General features: G+C 49.2%; 5 protein-coding genes across 5 annotated transcripts; 2 read left to right on the top strand and 3 right to left on the bottom strand.

The window, feature by feature from the left end:
• Positions 1-401: 401 nt before the first annotated feature.
• FSUBG_1579 (uncharacterized protein) lies at positions 402-1068 on the bottom strand (the record flags this gene model as incomplete). The annotated part of the gene is made up of 2 exons (XM_036679260.1): positions 402-431; positions 475-1068. 2 exons carry the CDS (start codon positions 1066-1068, stop codon positions 402-404), a joined length of 624 nt encoding a protein of 207 aa, XP_036542840.1.
• Positions 1069-1873: 805 nt separating this feature from the next.
• On the top strand, positions 1874-3330 carry FSUBG_1578 (exoglucanase type C; the record flags this gene model as incomplete). Its single annotated transcript, XM_036679259.1, has 2 exons — positions 1874-3043; positions 3100-3330. The coding sequence occupies 2 exons, from the start codon at positions 1874-1876 to the stop codon at positions 3328-3330; spliced, it is 1401 nt and encodes a 466-aa protein (XP_036542839.1).
• Positions 3331-3986: 656 nt separating this feature from the next.
• Positions 3987-6836, top strand: FSUBG_1577 (uncharacterized protein; the record flags this gene model as incomplete). The annotated part of the gene is made up of 7 exons (XM_036679258.1): positions 3987-4376; positions 4424-5535; positions 5751-5794; positions 6050-6296; positions 6406-6574; positions 6643-6761; positions 6812-6836. The coding sequence occupies 7 exons, from the start codon at positions 3987-3989 to the stop codon at positions 6834-6836; spliced, it is 2106 nt and encodes a 701-aa protein (XP_036542838.1).
• A 733-nt stretch (positions 6837-7569) lies between these two features.
• On the bottom strand, positions 7570-9358 carry FSUBG_1576 (ent-kaurene oxidase; the record flags this gene model as incomplete). The annotated part of the gene is made up of 6 exons (XM_036679257.1): positions 7570-7979; positions 8036-8614; positions 8673-8738; positions 8797-8899; positions 8959-9078; positions 9140-9358. The coding sequence occupies 6 exons, from the start codon at positions 9356-9358 to the stop codon at positions 7570-7572; spliced, it is 1497 nt and encodes a 498-aa protein (XP_036542837.1).
• An 851-nt stretch (positions 9359-10209) lies between these two features.
• FSUBG_1575 (nonribosomal peptide synthetase (component of the myxochelin iron transport regulon)) lies at positions 10210-14359 on the bottom strand (the record flags this gene model as incomplete). The annotated part of the gene is made up of 5 exons (XM_036679256.1): positions 10210-12507; positions 12601-12998; positions 13157-13379; positions 13450-13878; positions 14132-14359. The coding sequence occupies 5 exons, from the start codon at positions 14357-14359 to the stop codon at positions 10210-10212; spliced, it is 3576 nt and encodes a 1191-aa protein (XP_036542836.1).
• Between the last annotated feature and the right edge of the window lie 1263 nt (positions 14360-15622).

Genomic DNA, 15622 nt, shown 5'->3' with positions numbered 1-15622 from the left:
TGGTAGCTGCCGTCAAATCGGATCAGGAAGAGGAATTCCAAAAGGACTAAGTTCTGTCCGCTGAATTAAGCTCTCAGCCACAAGTCTCAACTGCAAATAACACATCTAGCTCACAATTCCAAAAGGACATTAGGGAATCTGAACAACTGATCTCAACTTATGCAGGCAGGCGCATGGTCTTGAGTTATTGGTAGAAGTAGAAGGGGGTATCTTGCACCAATGAATCTGATGATGCCAATGAACCAGTACAACAGCATATCGCTCTTGTGGCGACAAGAATTGTCTGAATGGGTGGATGGTGAAATATTGATGGTATGGATGGGGACCAAAGAACAACTCCAGAGTAGAAAAGAGCTCATATTTCAGGAACGCTCTTATGAAAAGACATCTCTCCCACGACTCTAGAGATGAAAAAGGTATTCGAATGTGATCTTGATGATTTTTCAGATTTTTCATCTGACGAAGTTGATGTACCGGCCAGTCGGAATCATTGACGGGCCATTCAGCTCTTGGTAGCACTCCGAGTTTCAACCTCATCTTATACTCGTGTGGTGACCAGGAGCGACCAACTGTGAGGGAAGGCTTTCTGAAAGGATATGCATGTCTTGAGGTTTCAGAGTAGTCTTCCTTTAGCCTGTAGTCTTCAACACGAATGATAATTTGAGAGATTAGCTGATAGATCCTCAGCTGGGTCGATCTCTTGGAATTTTCGAGAGGGTTTGGGAAGGTTTGCTTGTCATAATAATGAAGAAAATCAGCCTCCTCTTTGTCCAAGGGGGCAGAACCAACTGAATATGTCAATAGACGTCTCCGCTTTTGTCTTGGATAACGTTTTGGGTCGAGGTCAGCGAGGTAGAGCAGAGCCATAGCATTCTGGAGAAGACCTCCGGTTTTGTCGAGGCCGATAAGTTCCCTGAGCACCTCCCGCACTATGATATGGCGATGAACGATATATTGTTGTAGCGTAGTGGGGGATGCTTTGGTGAGCCTCCTGATGCAGGCTGGTGACCCAAGATCGATGAGGATCTGTATTCGGATGGTCGCTGGTAGCCGCGAAAAGAAATCCATATTGAGCCGTGGGCGCCAGAAGCGAGACGTTCTGGTGACAGAGCGATAATCAGGTGGATGAGATAAAAAAGCAGGACAATGTAAGTATTGGGTTCCTTTTATGGCGAGAAACTTTGTAGGTGAGCCCTAATTGCCTGGAATATAGTTCGCCTGGCGTAATCTTGACTTTCACGGTAGGGTTCTCTGTGAACCTAATAACCTGCATGTGATTAAGCTCATCAACACAGCCCTTGTTAACTCTAATATTTAATGGCGCCTTATGGTTCGTCTGTATTCGCACTGGAACATCAGGTGGCGTCTTGCCAAATCGTGGGAAGGGGCAGCAACAAGGCATCGGAAATATTCTGTGGTAGACTTACAACACAAGGTGATTGAAAGCACATGAACATCCCAATGACATAGTCAAATACGGGCTCTCAAAGCTGCTATACTCGTGGCACTAAAGTAGTAGTCAAAGGAGGCAAGGGCTGTTTCATTTGGACCATGGAAAGGGTCCGGGTCAGTTGTTGGTCAGACTTCCCTTCGAATCTAGATTTTCCTCTGATTATAATTCATGTTATGGTGATTCATCCTTACGGCTGAATGCCTAACGTGAGCCAGGTGTGTTTCGCAGTTGAGATTTGTGGCTGAAATCTTACTTCCCATCGACTGCTCATCTCGAACGTTTCCCCTCACAATACAACTAATTCATGGATCGTATAAGAACACAGGTATTGAAGAGACACGAGCCTCTTTTTCTTCTATTTCATTCGTTTCACGGACTCATTACGTCTTCTCATCTTGCTTCTAAGCACTGCCCTTGACCATGAAAAGCGCCATTGCCTTTGGCGTCTCGTTGTTCACTTCAGCGTATGCCCAATGGCCATGTGGCAATATAGAAGAGGTACATCCACCTTTCACCTGGTATGAATGTATTCAAAAGCCTTGCTCGAAATACTTCGGTGCCATCGTCCTGGAGTCATCGTTACGTGAAACAAATTGCTGCGCCGGTAGTTTCAACATCAAGGACTTGCACAGAACACAATGTAAAAAGAAGGATGAAGATACCTGCCCCGTGGACTGCTGTATCGAGGGCGCTGACTACCGAGCTCATGGCATAAAGACCGAAGGCACGAGCCTGACAATGGACCTCGGGGCCACCGCGCCTCATGTTCCCAAGAATCTGATTCGCGTAATGCCCTTGAAGGATACCGAGCGTTACCCGAACAAGCCTTTGGTCCGCCGACATGATTCAGAGTATACTTTCGATATCAATGTTCGAAACGTCCCCCCAGGGTACAAGGCCAGAGTGTCACTCAATTGGATGGAACCGGATGGCGCTCGAACCAGGAAAAAGGGCGACAAAGCCGGCGCCAAGTACGGAACAGGGTATTGCGATGCTACATGCGACAAGGGCCAAAGGTTCGTCGAAGGAACAGCCAATTACGACGGATGGGTTCCTGATAAGCACGATCCCATGCTGGGCGCAGGTCGTATGAGTGCATGCTGCCACACCACTGTGCTTTGGGAGGGAAATATAGAGTCTACGGATTACCACTGGAGTCCCTGTCTTCCGCCGTGGTATCATATGTGCGACAAAGAAAAGTGCACAACAAAGTGTTTCGCGTTCGGTTGTCGCTGGAACCCTAATGGGAACAAAATGAAACCGTTCTACGGACCTGGACCTACCAACACTATCGACTCCAAAAAGACGTTCAGCGTTGTGACTCAATTCTTCATACAACAGACACCAAAAGTGGAAAATATCTTTAAAACTCGGGCCACCTACTATATCCAGGAAGGCAAGATTTTCCGCAGCGCACCATCTGACTTCAGACCCAACGGTAAGCTGTTCAATACCATCAATAGGCAGTTCTGTGAAAAGATGGCGTCAGACTTCAAATGGGGCAAGCGGTGGAGGAGATCCGGTGTATTTTGGCAGCGAAGTTACGGTCACCTGTACAAGTTGGTGCCTGTTTTTAGCATATACCGAGATGTGAGTGTGCTCTTTCAAGCTATACATACTGTGGACAAGACTGACTCTCTGGGTAGCGAGAGTATGACAAGATCTATTACTTGGAAAACGAAGGGAAAGAATTTGACGACTTCCCTCGCAACGCATCTGTTACTATCTCTAACTTCAGGATCGGCACGGTTAACCAGACCTTTGTTGATATGCTTGATCCGGAATTGCGGCCAACTGAAGTGTGGCATCGGCAGGGTGTCTCTTTTAACGAAAAGGATCAACCCAAGCCTACAGGTTGGGGAGAAGATAAGCTCTGAAGCACGTAACAGCGTTGCAGTTGTGCCTAGAGTGTTACTATTACCTCTATTGTAATTGCTGTCTGAAGAATGGACATCGACGGTCAAGCTTCGTAATGTTATGAGACGATAAAAGGCATCTCTTTGTGATAATTAATATGAACAATGTCTCTACCTAGCACCTGAATGCAAGTGACGTAGCGCTCTGTTGTTCCAAGGCAGTCCATTTGACCGACTGCCGAATGTTGTTACCGTGCTAATTATCGTCGTCCACAGATGTCGCCCAAAGAAGTAGGAATAAGCACTCCGCCGAATTCGCTGACAAGGAAGAGTTCTGAGCTCTCAAACGCCAGCGAATCACAAACAGATCTGAAAGACTGGTATTCCGGAGTGCGGGGAATGCTAGTCCAGGAAGCGGCCCTTAAACCCAAGAAGGCATTAGCTTTACGGGTCAATACCTGGGGTTTGCGGGTTTTCCTCGATATGACGCTTCCGATTTCCTTCCTAGACCGCACAAACCATGACTGGACGCTATGAACAGGGTAAAATTTGGCTAAATGTCCGTTGGCCGATACCCATCCAAGTCACAAACCTGTTCACCATGAAGTACAAAACGCCAGACCTAGCCTGATGTCTGTCGCGTATCGTAGGTCAAGGACTCACTGGAAGGCATCACCATGGCGCTGTTCTTCACTCGTTTTCTGTCTGTAGTGCTCTGGCTGCAGTCATGCTCTGTCCTCGCCATGCCACAGCAGAATGGCTCGACTGACTTGAGTATCCTTCCAAAGGTATCTCGGGTGAGAACCTTCATCCTTACCGATATCCTCAATGAGCCCGATGACTCAATGTCAATGGTCCGGTATCTACTGTACTCGAATGAATTCGACACTCGGGGTCTTGTCGCTGTGACCTCTTGGTCCTTACGAAATGACACCCATCCCAGCGAAATCAAGAAGATCATCATGGCCTATGCCAAAGTTGTTGATAAGCTGAACCAGCATGTTCACCCTGACAATCAATTTCCGGATCCGGGGGAGCTTTTAGATCAGATTTCATCTGGACCTCGCGTGAGTACCCTGGCAAGCCAAACGGTCTTGCATGCTAACCCTATCAGTCATATGGACGAGCCGCCCTCAAGGAACCCATCAGCGACGGGGCCAAACTCCTTATAAAGCGTCTCCAAGAGTCCAAAAAGCCACTCCATGTAAGTCTCTGGGGTGGAGCAAACACTTTGGCTCAAGCGCTACAGCACATTGAAAAGACAAAAAGCAAGAGAGAAGCTGCCGACCTTCGATCTCGACTAAGGGTTTACTCAATCTCAGATCAAGATGATACGGGTGCTTACATCCGAGTCAAATGGCCAGATGTCTTCTTCATCGTCAACGTCCATGGCTATCGCGAATATCGACTTGGAACATGGACCGGTATATCTACTGCCGACAACGGCGCAGCCAACACTACAAAAGTGACAGACAGTTGGCTTACACCGAATATTCGTCTGGGTCCTCTTGGAGCGCAGTACCCCTTTATTGCTTACACAATGGAGGGAGACAGTCCTAGCTTTATTTGGAATATTCAGAATGGTCTGAACGTTCCTGGTAGACCTGAATATGGAGGCTGGGGAGGTCGATACACTCGCGTCACGGAAGACACCGATATAAACGAATATGGCACATCCGGGGATGCTTTGATCAACACCAAGGGTCAAAGCTGGTTTAGTCCCTATGCTACTATCTGGCGCTGGCGGGATGCGTACCAAGACGACTTTGCCGCTCGTATGCAATGGACTCTGGTCGATGGCTTTGATGAGGGCGCTCACCCGCCGAGCATCAATGTCAACGGATCCACGGGTAGTGAGCCCCTACGCTTCAAAGTTGGCTTAAAGGACGCTATTATCTTGGATGCCAGCAATACCATCGATACAGATAGTCAAGACGATCCGTCTGGGCTGGACTTCGAATGGTACTCTTATGCTGAGTGTTCTTCACCAATGTTGACCAGTCTTGCTGCCAACTTCTTCTCCGTTAATGCACTGGCGCCGCCAACAGGGACCAACGGCACACTCTGTGTGAATGAAGCAGGTTTTAGCAATGTGGCGTTAGGACCAATGGTCAGAATCTCTACCAACTTGACTAGTTGGGAAGAGGAGCAGCCCAGTTCGGTTGATAAGGAATGGCATGTTATCCTTCAGGTCACCAACAACAAGGGATCATATCCAATCCGAAGGTATAGACGGGTTATTCTAGAGCTCCCTGAATCAAAGTAGATGGGGTCCGTTCGAGTACCATAGCATACATTTATCTTCTTCTTCTTCTCCATGTCTCATCATTAGTTGTTTTGTCAAACGCTTGGCTGATCTTCCGTATTTTCCTTCAACTGGGAGAATTCGTCGTCTTCCTCCCAATGGCGTGTAGTTTGCAAATTGCAATAGCCTGTTTCAGACGCAACCGCAAGTCTTCATCCGGCGCACATGCCAAAGCCGCCAGTATGCTATCCTGGAGTGCTGGATTCTTTAGCTTATGCGTCTTCCACATGGACAAAATCGCAAACGCTACGCCGGATAGCCTTCGGACTAATGATCTATCTTCTGTACCAGTCAGTTGAAGAGCCAATATCCATTAGAACAAAACTTATATCTCGCTAACCCACCCAATCCCACATCTCGTTAGTCGCCAAGTCTATATGGCCGTCAATCGTCCCGGCATCCAGCGGCTCGAGCTGCTAAAACTGGGGAATCTAGTCCATGAGAAGGTCAAATGGGATGACAGGGATTCAATTCTCACGTGGGATGGCCTCCGTTCGGAGGTTATCACGGCTGGGGCGACTAATGAGCTGCCCGCCTTGCGACAGGTAGAGATGATAGGCGAAGTGCTCGAGGAAGACGACGTAGAGATGGAAGATGCGGAAGGCGAACCAGGAGAAGCCGCCGAATTTGACCTAACCCAACGGAGCAAATTTGCTGGCGTTATAGAATGCCGACGAATTTCGTGAAATACTTTCGAGAATTCCTCACAGAGCTACCGACTAGAAACCTTTGGCGGAGGCTTTAGAGGTGGATGAGCCTCTTATTGATGATTTAGTGACACATCTCCACAGGGTTTGGGCTGACCTCGGTCGTCTAGTTGCCTCCATCGGTCGGCAATTCTGGCAAGACAACCATAAAGCCACTACGGAGGAGATGCAGCAGGCGTGCAAGCAAGGGCCGCAGCATCTCATTCGCCTCTTGAGACTTCTTGATCCCGACGACGCGATCAAGCCCATCGAGGTGTTTCCATCTTGGCTGGAACATCAAAAGCCTGCCTTACATTTGCAATTAGCATAAGTTTGTCACAGAGTGAATGGAACTGGTCGCGTGGAGCTGCGCAGCCACTGGTAGACTTTGATCGTTTCGATGCTGCTGGCCAAGAAGCTTGGGGAAGCCTGCGTCTACTACATTCTTGTGTACGCCGACCGTAAGGTATTACTACCAAGCTATTGACTGCAACACTAAATTATGCACTAGACACTGGATATCAATGGGTGCTTAGACTGCTATTGCTCTACTGGCCTTTGAGCCCTTCACCTAGGCTATCTTAGCCAGAGAGGATAAGACAGTCAATTTGGGCCTCTCAGAGTACGCCAAGCAAGGATAAAACTTAGGACCTTTATCCTAGGTGATAAAAAGCCTTAGGTAAACTTAGTGTAATTTAGTGTAATTTAGTAAAGATATAGAGGATCTTAGACTAAGTATTTTTAACACCTTGGTTTAACGTCAGAAGTCTTCTTACACCCTGAGGTAATGCAGTACATTCGGTTAATGATCCTCTTAAGACTCTTGTAAATATTCCTACAATCGGCAAGTCAACTCATTTAGATGGCGCTTCGTGGGATGTCTTTTGTCTAGTGAAATATTGCGAGGGAGGAATGGTGACTGTTTCAGCTCTGTCTGTCAAGATTGGGTTCCTTGCCGTGAGGCACTCCATGGCGCCACCTTGCCATTTCCCTATCCTTCTTGAGAATTGAGCAATAGTGGCTGGGCTTGACTATATATTAAAATTCGATATTGAATTCTTTGTCTCAGAAGTCGAGCCGCTGAACTTCGTGTTGATCTGTGTGTCGGCTCGTCGCCCAAGGCCGGAAAAGAGTGCAGGGCACACTTGGCGGGTGATGATGTTAGCATCAGGAGGAAGCCGCACGAGCAAATTTAGACCTTTGTCCAATATACAAAGCAACAAAGTAAAATAATATTCATCTTGACTGTCTTGTGATGTGTACTTAAATCTATGATCTCCGCTTGACCTCCAATTGGACTCCAGGATCCGCAAACAACTCAAAGCCAAAGGGCATCAGCTTTGGTGTATAGCCCTCGGCTAGCCGCAGATCATAGTCTAGCAAGATGGACGCTACCGCAGTCTTAATCTCGGCGATCGCGAAAAACCGTCCTGGGCAAATAGGTTTACCAATACCAAACACGAAATGATCCTCACTTGTGGAGGTTGCTGAGCTAGCGTAGATCCACTTACCGCCCTGCGCACGAAGCTTCACATAGCGATATGCATCGAAGGTGTCTGGGTTCTCGTATACCTCGGGGTTCCGGAGCTGCGACATGTAGATTGAGATAGCAGTGCCTTTGGGTAGATACTGGCCGTTAGGTAGCGTAACCGGCGACAGAACCTGACGATCGAGGTTGACTATAATATGTTAGTTGACAGATCACAATGCCAGAGGGAGCGTCGTATAGACCTACCTATAACGGCAGAGTTTAGCCTCTGTGTTTCCTTGATGACACTGTCGAGCAAGCGCATATTGGTCAGAGCAGCAGGAGACCATCCATGCTTGGCAATCACGGCTTCTATCTCCTCCCGGAGGGGAGTCGCCAGGTCGTGAGCGCATATCTCAATGATTGTCTGCTTCAACAGCTCAGAGGTAGTTACAACAGCAGCCATAGACATTCCAAGCTGGGCGGCGACAGGATCATAGCCCTTACCGCCCGCGATCTCGCCAAACCAGGTGATGGAATCGTCGTGCTCCTTTCCTTCGGCTGCCCTTTTGGCAAGGTTCTTCTGCAAGACTTGACGAGCACGCTGGACCTCTGCTCTGCAACTCTTGCAAGCGGGGAGGAACCATTGTACAATAGGTCTCAGAAACCGCGGCCATGCTCGCAACGCGCGAGCAGCAAGGAACACGGTCATACCGTAGTTGGTGCTGACCTGCTGCCATGTCTCGTCGCGCGACAACTCCTCGCCAACAAAGACGGACGCAGACATTCGGCTGATAAAGCTAACGCCATCCTTGGCCCAGTCGACTGCCTTCCATTCTATCCTCGCTATCAGTCGATGCTCACAGATCACAGAGTGGGTAGATGCTCAATATGTCGTACGTACCATTACTCTGTTCCGGCCAAGCTGCCACTAGGTCTTTTTGCACCATGTTGTGAAGCTTGCTAACATCTGGGAACCCTTGAGTCAGCATGATTACATCAGGACGAGGGGAAATGATCGGGCTCACGAGGATTTTGCACCAGCTTCTTCTTGATAACATTGGCCAAAAGTTTAGATGGGTCCGATATGGCTGCCGTTCCATCAAAGCCAGGGTAGCCTGCGAAAAAGTCCTAGACATAGACAGTTAGTAAATGGTCAATTGAAAAGCCCGGAAAGTCAATCTGTGTACCTTAGATACTAGCGGTTGGTGGTCAAGATGGGGACCATGACGTCTCATCCATTCGAAATGGTCGGCAGGGAGGACTATTCTATCACCCAGGAGTGTGATCATGCGGAAAGGCTTGTTGAACTGCTCTCTTTGTCAGTATCTCTGTTTCTCCATAACCCATAGAAGAGGAACTTTCGCGCACCTTGGCAAACCCCTGTTTGATGAGACCATCAGCATTAGTGATAAAGGCCATATGAGCCTTGCTCAAGAACCAGTCGTTAGGATATTTGTTGATAACGGGGATACGGTCTTTCGGCGCGATCACCATCAGGAGTACTAATGCAACGACAGCGACAAGCGCAGCTCCTCCCAGAGGATACTGCCCCGCAAGGAGCGCGGTGATGTGCTTGTTGAGATCCATTGTCTATACCATCATTAAGAAGTTTTAGCAAGTCGGCATGATTGTGAGGATTCCTCCCTTGGGGGAAATTTGTGTCTGCTTACCTTTGATTTAGCAAGCAAAGAAAGAAAGCAAGACTTTTTGATAACGTAACAAAGAGAGTCAGCTGTGAAACTCGACGAGATGTAGGTAAAGATGTTAAATACGTCCTAAATCTTGTGATTGGGAATGGGCTGTTAGTCATTCCAAATACTGATCTAAAATGAACCAGCTCCGGCCGGGAACTGCCCCAATCTTTTTGGGCTGTGAGGGCTCGGGACTAGGCCTACTAGGATGACAATCCCGCTGACGGGTCCTGCAGCTCACTACAGGACCATTGCCCAGTTAGGTAATTGGCTCGGGTAGCTTGTGCACTAGGAGAATTTCCCTTTGGAGACGAACTGGATATGGACATGGCGCCTAGGGCGCTTACACCTGACATGGAACCAACTGTCTCGGGTGTGAAGCTGTATTAGTATCCCAGGGCTTTGATCCTTCGACAGCTATTCCTGCGGCGGGTGAGGTCCGTCCTCAATGCTTACTTGTAGGTTGGTGGCACAAAATCTTTGAAGAGCTTTTTCTCGAGAAGATTGCTGCCAGACAAGACTGATTGAATGGCAAGCAGATGGTCATCATGGTGGACTTTCTAGCCGTAGATGGAAGAATGTGATTAACCACAAAACTGATCTTTATGCAAGCAAAATGGAATAAAATACTTTAATATAGCATAAAACACTACTTGAGTAGAACATCATTGACATTTAAATAACTTTGACTGCAAAGGGCCAGGCCATCCTATTAATAAATTCCGTCCTGTCTTCCTTTATCTATCCCTATCCCAGAAACTCAGCAAACTGCATAAACTCGCCATCATTCTTCATCGCATCCAGTTCCTCGGGTAAAGTCCCCAGCAACAACTCGACACCGCCGTCCTTTCTCATCGGCAAAATGAACAGGCTCCTAAACGCTTTGTTCAGCCAATCCATCTGGACCCTCACTGCCTCTGGTGCTTCGAATATGTCACCACCGAAGGGCCCAATATCGCTCGCTTGGAAGAGCATCATGTTATTAAACAGCGAATGTGGGCCATCTTGAATGCCCTGGCCTAGGAACGCTGTCGTATGATTTCCCGGACTGTTATCTTTAATCGTATGAAGTAGACTAAAGGCGTCGTGTACAAGCTCTTGATCGATTCGAGTGCGCGCCTCGCGACAGATTTGAGCAATTTTGTATAGTGATGTCTGGGATGAGCAGAGCTCCGCCACGGACATATGCTGTCGGTTCATGATGACGCAGTTGGCCATGTATGTTGGCGGGAGGTGCGAACTGAAGAAGGGTCGGACATCAGTGGGCATCTCGATGATAGCCATGCCATCGGAGGCTGAATTCTCGGGACGGCGACGTGCCCGGACGGCTGCACGCCAGAAAAAGGCCTGTAGCACGTCACCCAGAGATAGCGACCCCGATTCCTTGCTAAGGCTTTGACTTTCCGGGTCGGCGGCTTCGGCAACCTCGACGGTCTTCTGAAGGTTCTCAAGCTTCTCGGCGGAGATGACAAAGGTCGACGCCGTCAACGTGCGACCATCTGCGCGAGGCGCGGGCGGCCAATGCTCACAGGCGGGTAGTACAGGTGGTTCAGGCAATTGACGAGACAAACGAGCCCTCTTAACGTCGGGTTCAGTGTTGTTTCCGTTGACTGCGGCTGCCTCTGTCATGTCCGTGTCTTCCTCTTTCTCCTCGTGCTTGCGCTTCAAGGCCGGATCGGCATATGGTAAAAAGCCCCAGACCCTTGGGTCAACTTCAGACGCCGGCTTCGCGAAACCCTCCAGCTCGTACAAGATAGACAGCATGTCACGATTGAGGCTCTCTGGGTGCAGCCACTCGGACGTCGCAGACTGATCGCCCTGGATGAACCGGCAGCATTCCGCCCATACCGTCAGCGCGATCAACATGCCGATACCATCGAACGCGTGATGGTGAACATTGAAGGCCAGGACGCAGCCACCGCCGACGAAATTGGCCTGCACGTTGAGAACATCTGTAGGTAGGTCGGGAAAGGAGGGACAATCAGTCAGGAGCTCGTCCGGGTAAGCCGAGGTCAAAAACCCGGAGGCACGCTGCTCAGCATAAGATGGCACGACAGACGAGAGGTCGCGGAAGCGCAATTGTCTTGGCTCCTCGACAGGAGTGGTACCCAAGGCCGTCGACGGCAATGGAGGCAGACTGATCCGAACGTCTCCCTGCTTGTATCCAATCTCGTGCTCCGAACACGGTATGACTTTGCCCGCGAGAGTGGGCACGATCTCCATAGCGCGAACCAGACCTCGCTGGAGCACTTTGTACGCTTGCTCGAACGAAACGCCTGGTCGGAGAGGAATGAAGACATTGATCCCCTCGTACATGTTCCCGCCGAAGAGGTCCATCGGGCCTAGCTTGGAGGATAAAAGAGCTTTGTGTCGGTTCATCAGCGCTCTGATCTTGGCTTCCAGTGGATCTTGTTGCTGCTGCTCGGTCGACGACGAGTTAGTAGTGCCATTCGTTGTCGTGACCCTACGTTCGGAAGCCAACCGCACGACAGTGGCGGCAATCGCCTCAACTGTAGGCCCTGCATAGAAGTTCCTTGGTAGGAATACTCCCCCTAAGTCTGTGACCGCCGCTACCGCCTTAGTAGCCTTGAACACCAGCAGCGAGTCGAACCCAACAGTAAACAGATTAGCATCTGCAGGGGCGTCTTTGACCGCAGGCACGATCGAAGCCAGTACATGTCGAACCGCGCGAGCGGTCGATTCCAAGGATGTTGTATCGATTGCGAGCAGTCCAAGCGCCGCAACTTCAGCGTCGCTGTCATCCTCCCCACGCGACTGATATAATCGCTCGATGTAGTCGGCATACAGCGCCATGGTAGCCCGACGTTTGATGGTGCGCTTGTCGGTACGGATGAATGGCTTCCCTGCTTCGGAAAAGGCTATGAAGTCTCGGTGTAGCTGGTCCTTGTGCAGAGACAGGGAGTTAGCTCTTTCGACCACGGCCCAGATGCTGTTGAAGAGTGCTTCAGCATCATCACCATCTCTTCTTATGGCTGGGTCTTTCAGTTCGATAAGGAGGCCAGCTTGTGGCTTGCCGGATCCTATCTGTAAGATAAGTTAGCATATGGTCATGGTCGTGGTTAATGTTCGGCCAGTTGCTTGCAGGTTGTCAAACTTCTGGAGGCTTGCTAGACTTACCATGAGACAGCCATCAACAGCCGGGTGGGATGTGACGAGGGCCTCCGTATCGAGGGGCGAGATCTTGTATCCATTTGAAAGCACCACAACATCATCGCTGCGGCCGTGAGACGCCCATAGACCGGGCTTAGTTGGATGCTGAACATACAGATCCTTAAAATTAAAACTGTTCACATCTTGAAAGGTATGAAGGAGACCCTGGAAGAACTCCGCGTGCTCATTGCGATGGATCCACTGTTCGTAAAGACCAGGTTCAACCATCTTAAAGTCGAACCCGGACCATGGGTGGAAGGCAAACCAGTGCCAATCCTGTCTGTCCACCCATAAGTTTCCGATGAACAAACCCTCCGATGTGCCGGTCAGGTTCAATACGCGGACATGCTCGTTCACTTTGGATCCTAAATGATTGCTCACAGGTCCTGGAAATTAACCACATCTGTTAGCTTACTAATGGAAACTGAAAGCATTGACACAACATAATTCTTTGTCGTATCTCAGCTACGAAGTTGCATCTATCGTCCGGGGGAGGTATGTATGGTTGAGGAAATCGGCTCACCTCCTGAAGCGCAGATGAATTTCGATCTGCTTAATTTTGGCAAGATGTCGGGCGCTTCGCCAAGCTCGTCAGTGAGCGAAGGAATCATGCTCCAGATGTCGATCTTGATGTGGTCTGCAATGGATGATATGAGTTCCAGATTGGGTATCACATCCCGGGGCCCGAGGACGCAGTGTAGCCCAAACAGCGGCGATATAACCACGTCCATCAAGATTCCCGCTCCCTTGGATACATAGTCAGTACTTGATCAATTCTGAAACCCGGTAAAACTGATTGGAATATATGTTTCTTACATGACTCAAAGGGAATGTTGAGTATAGCGTATCGCCGTCATCCCAACCTTTCGCCCAGGGCTCCATGCCCTCATGAGGGGGCAGCAGCCGAACAGCGTCTACGGTACCAATCAGCCCGTGTGTCCATGAGATGGGCTTCGACAGGCCGGTTGAGCCCGAGGTATGGAGGATGCAGAAAGTGTCGTTAATCGCATCTTCCCAGCGCTTTGTGTATGGAAATGGCTCCACATTTTCCAGCTCGCTCTCATCTTCAGGAAGAACTTCTTTCAGCTCGGGTAGGTCCATGACGTGCATGGGCCGTTGCTTCAAAAAGTCATTCACGAGCTGTGTTGGCTTCTCACCAGCGGGGCTGACCCAGATGTCACAATTTGCTGCCTCGAGAACAGCTAGAGCGCCCTCTGTGCTATTCTTTGGGGAGAGGAACAAGCCCTGGAAGAATCAAGTAGTTAGACAAACAGGTGGGAAACCCATTGAATGTGAAGGGAAAACGAACAGCGCAATTAGTTTTAATACAAGCGAATGTCAACAGAATCTGTCGCAGATCGTCTAACACGTGGGTATCGTCTCGTCAGTCAAATGTCGAGATCATAGGGGCTCACAGCCGCCGAGATGGCGGTAGGGGCCCTTGAAGGTCCCAGGACGCTTCGATGAGAGCAAACTTACGAGGTCCAATATAGCCTACGGCGCGGATCTCCGACGTCACTCCCAGCTCCCGCTGAAGTAGCCAGGCAGTCTTGTCAACTGCCCTCGTAAAAGTACGAGCTGATACATGACGGAACCCCTGCGACAGGTCCGAAGACTTTGCGAAAGAGTAAATGATGCGATCGGGCTCAGCAGCTGCGAGGTCGTCCAGAATCTGGGGAATCAACCTCCTCCCACAGTTTGCCGGCGCTACCTTACCGACAGCCATGGCTGCTAGTACGAGTGTGAGTATGGATGGGCTAGGTACGAGGAGAGTTCAGTTATGGATGAGCCTTGCTATCGAGGCCAATGGTGACAAGATAAATGGCGATTGAAAGAGCGTCTTGATAGACAGAAAAGAATCTTGTAGCACAAGACAGATTCTCAATGCTTAAATTAAATACAAAATTTACTCCCTACCTACAAGTATGAGTACATTGGCATGTGGATAGATGGGTACGTTTTAATTTCTTAGTAACGACGCGTCTTTCTCTGTATCCTAGGCTGGCTGAACTGATGAGTTGAGTCCCAAAAGAGTAGGCCGCCTACTTCTTACTTACAGAGCAAGGGACCAGGACGATTGCCCAGGTTGGCTGCCCGCGCTGACGGGACATATTCCCCGGGCAAGCTAGGGGAGTTTCCTTTTTGAGCCCCGATTCCAGCTGACAGGATCGTAACCAGGATCCAGGCCTTACATACCGACATCCCTGCTAACTGGCATCCTAAATGTAATCTGGAGGCTCCGATTGGTAAGAAAAGGCTCCAAAGTTAGCTAACTAAGTAATCGTGATGCTTTTCTTCAGCGGGACGCTGAAAAAGCAGTGGATCGATGGTTAGTTGATTTTTTAGGGACGTTCCGTTGGAGATGTCCCCACACCCACCTACCTTACAGGGCATCACAGAGCCTATCCAGAACAGTCCATAACCCCAGAGCTTGAAAGCGCACTGCCAGCACCTACTCATACTCGTGGGACAATATCTCTTTGTCTTAACATCTTGTGACTTGCTAAGCCAATATTTTCTAGCTGACTCACTCCCAGGGCCGCTGAGTCGGGCGAAAAACCAAGCCGGAGCGTCGAGTAGCAATCTTCTCGCGATTGAGTTCTCCTCCAATGCTTTCTATTCCAACGACGATGTATTCCCGGGTCTTGAGGCTTAAATCTAACGCGAGTAGTAATCAAAATAATAATTTAGTTATTCAGTTCAACTTTCAACTAACTCGAATTGCCGATTCTGGAGATTCCGTTATGAAAAGGTCGAGTATTCTATCGGCCCTACTGCGAGTACAGGGTAATCCACAGCTATCCTTCGACCTCCCCCTCATGAGTTATGGCGTTCCTTGGGCGAGTGTATGTTTTCTTTATGTATGTAATATTCTTCTATAATTGATCTTAAACCCCGTCCTGAGCCTCTTTCATCAAGCATATATAAGAATAACCGTCATCACCACTGTTCATTTGCTAAGAGATAGTGCTCGCAACTAGATAAAGGA

The sequence above is a fragment of the Fusarium subglutinans genome, assembly GCF_013396075.1.
Source record: "Fusarium subglutinans strain NRRL 66333 chromosome Unknown NRRL66333_c0000009, whole genome shotgun sequence".
In the NCBI taxonomy this organism is placed as follows: domain Eukaryota; kingdom Fungi; phylum Ascomycota; class Sordariomycetes; order Hypocreales; family Nectriaceae; genus Fusarium; species Fusarium subglutinans.
This window is presented reverse-complemented; position numbering and strand designations above follow the sequence as displayed.